The sequence below is a fragment of the Pinus tabuliformis genome, chromosome 7 (genome assembly GCF_031772625.1).
Source record: "Pinus tabuliformis cultivar Carrire ecotype Pingquan chromosome 7, CPIR1, whole genome shotgun sequence".
Classification (NCBI taxonomy): domain Eukaryota; kingdom Viridiplantae; phylum Streptophyta; class Pinopsida; order Pinales; family Pinaceae; genus Pinus; species Pinus tabuliformis.
In genome coordinates this window covers 187610577-187613236 of record NC_142293.1, presented here as the reverse complement: position 1 = coordinate 187613236, position 2660 = coordinate 187610577, and the positions used below count along the sequence as shown (strand labels likewise).

Here is a 2660-nt window from a genome sequence, read left to right as displayed (position 1 = left end):
TAACAGTGTAACAAATTCGAACAAATAAATAATAATTAAAAGTTATAATTAAAACCTATAACTTTTAGCATCCGCAGTATTGAAACCATTACCACGTGCTTTTTGAAAAAATTTGGTGTCGCTAGTCTCCGCATCTATGTCTGTGCATGGTTGACACGCTTTCATGGTTTTGGCGACATCTGTCCAGAGCCGTCTCACTCAAGGAAAGATGTGTCCATCTCGGGTACTCCCCTCCCTCATATTTATAAACGACCCTCCCCTTCATTGGTTCCCACGATTGCAAGCACTACCAATCACAGCACTGCATTACCGTTGAAGCAGGGGTCGATCAATCTACACACTCTTATTCTCATAGATGGCGGAGCAGTACAAACAATATGGTCAGGAGAAGGCTGAAGAAGCTCAACAAACAACTCAAGTAACGATTTATATATTATTTCTACTCTCTCATTCATTCTCTTTAGTCTCTGCATTTTTTAAAACTTTGTGCTACTGTTATTGATGTTATTGCTGGTATTCTATATTTTGTTTCGCCAAGGGTGTAATGGGGACTGCTCAACAGAAGACTTCTGATGCAGCCACTGCTACTCAACAGAAGGGTGGTCAGATGAGGGATATGACTCAAGAGAAGGCTTCTCAAGGGACTGAAGCGACCAAGGGAATGGGTCAGTCCATCATGGGAAAAGCCCAAGAGGGCAAAGAACAAACTGGCTCTTTCTTCCAGCAGGTGGTTCATAATTTTATTTAAAAATATTGTAGATTTGGTTTTATTTTTTTTCCAATGCGAATATATTAGGTGACCGTCCAAAGAATTATTTCGCTAGAGATCACTTTCTACTGATTTATTAGTAAAGCTTAGCTCCAAGAATATGGATAAACATATGAGGCTAATTCCAAAATATAGATCCGTAACCTCCCCCATTGACAAAGTGTTTTAGCATCAAGTGAACTAACCCTTAGGCTATTAGGCTATATTCTTGGATTTTATTAACATCAAGTGAACTAACCCTTAGGCTATTAGGCTATATTCTTGGATTTTATAAGAGCTCATTGAAAAGATTAACCATTATTTTATAAGAGCTCATTGAAAATATTAACCATTAACCATTAAATTGGAAGGTTCCATTTCATTTTGAATGTAGTAAAATTAATTGAGTTTGGATGATGTTAATGCAGGCGGGGGATAATGCTAAGGGTGCTACACAGAGTGTCATGGACGCTGTGAAGAAACCCTTTGGTGGTAGCCAGTAACAACCAGGGAAAGCACAACAAGTGAGGACTGCGGTACCATGCTAAGCCAAGCCTTTATGCTGTGAAGGCGGATTGTAATAATTCTCCATTTTTTTCGATAATAAAATTTGATATTAATACCAAGCAGATGAATCCGAATCTGAGACCCTGGATATGAGAGTTGATAATCTTGACATGGGACTGGAATATTTGAGGCTCTGGATATGTGTAATTATGATGTTTCTTCGTCTTTCTGCGAGACTTTGCATTCAGGAATACATATGTTTAATATGGGAATTATGAAGTCTGTCTATTTATGTATTTGCAGTTTGTTTTATTTTTCTTTCTCTATCCAAAATAATTTCCTATAGTTTATGAAGTTTTCAACATGGATTATGCCAATTTGTTCTAGAAATCCTTCGTTTTCCAATAAATGGCTAGATAATTGATTTTGTAGTTTCCGTTTCCATTCCTATAATCTGTTTTTACCAAACAAATTCCAAGTTCTGATTACTTTATCCACTTTCATTATCACTTATAATAAATCGTTAAATACTTTTCTTTCTTCGTTACTTATGAAAATGCTATGAATTACGCGCCAGAACAAGGAGACTTTGTAAAACGCTGATCCTATAATAATCCCCATAAAAATATTCGTAATAAAAATATTTGAATATTGAGACTTTGTAAAACGCTGATCCTATAATAATCTCCATAAAAATATTTGAATATTATCCCTATTTTATAGTTTTTTGTTATCAATTTTCATGTATTTCAAGATTGTTTCTATTTTTTAAAAGAATCAGAAGAACACGAATACGTTATGTCGTAAGTTAACGGGGTGGTCAGTTCACAGTGGTGGTGGTTTTAGATTCTGGGATTGGCATCGAGTTGTTATATAATTATATATATTTACAACTTAAAACTTTTCAAACTCTTTATCTATTTAAAACTTAAAACTTTTAAACTATATAAAACTTAAAACTTTTAAAAGAGTTGAAGATTCTCCATTCTAATGTCTTGGAATTGAGTAGAAGGTTATAATTATATATATTTAAAGCTTAAATTTTTAAATTTTCTATTCTAATGTGTTGCTGTTGAGTTCAAGGTTATTTAGTCGAGGAAAGAGTTAAAGTTAAAAGTTGTTAGGTACTAGTAGAAGGTTATAATTATATATATTTAAAGCTTAAATTTTTAAATTTTCTATTCTAATGTGTTGCTGTTGAGTTCAAGGTTATTTAGTCGAGGAAAGAGTTAAAGTTAAAAGTTGTTAGGTACTAGTAGAAGGTTATAATTATATATATTTAAAGCTTAAATTTTTAAATTTCTATTCTAATGTGTTGCTGTTGAGTTCAAGGTTATTTAGTCGAGGAAAGAGTTAAAGTTAAAAGTTGTTAGGTAATAGAAGGAAAACATTAAAGTTTTTAAAT

General features: G+C 33.2%; 1 protein-coding gene across 1 annotated transcript; it reads left to right on the top strand.

Moving 5' to 3' along the window:
* Nucleotides 1-304: 304 nt before the first annotated feature.
* LOC149246480 (uncharacterized) lies at nt 305-1374 on the top strand. The gene is made up of 3 exons (XM_089455700.1): nt 305-418; nt 539-727; nt 1177-1374. Exons 1-3 carry the CDS (start codon nt 356-358, stop codon nt 1249-1251), a joined length of 327 nt encoding a protein of 108 aa, XP_089311826.1. The 5' UTR covers nt 305-355; the 3' UTR covers nt 1252-1374.
* Nucleotides 1375-2660: the final 1286 nt, after the last annotated feature.

Coding starts and splice junctions, on each gene's coding strand:
- LOC149246480 (XM_089455700.1), top strand. CDS start 356: ATGGCGGAGCAGTACAAACAATATGGTCAGGAGAAGGCTGAAGAAGCT. Junction 419..538: donor AAGCTCAACAAACAACTCAA/GTAACGATTTAT, acceptor TGTTTCGCCAAG/GGTGTAATGGGGACTGCTCA. Junction 728..1,176: donor CTGGCTCTTTCTTCCAGCAG/GTGGTTCATAAT, acceptor ATGTTAATGCAG/GCGGGGGATAATGCTAAGGG.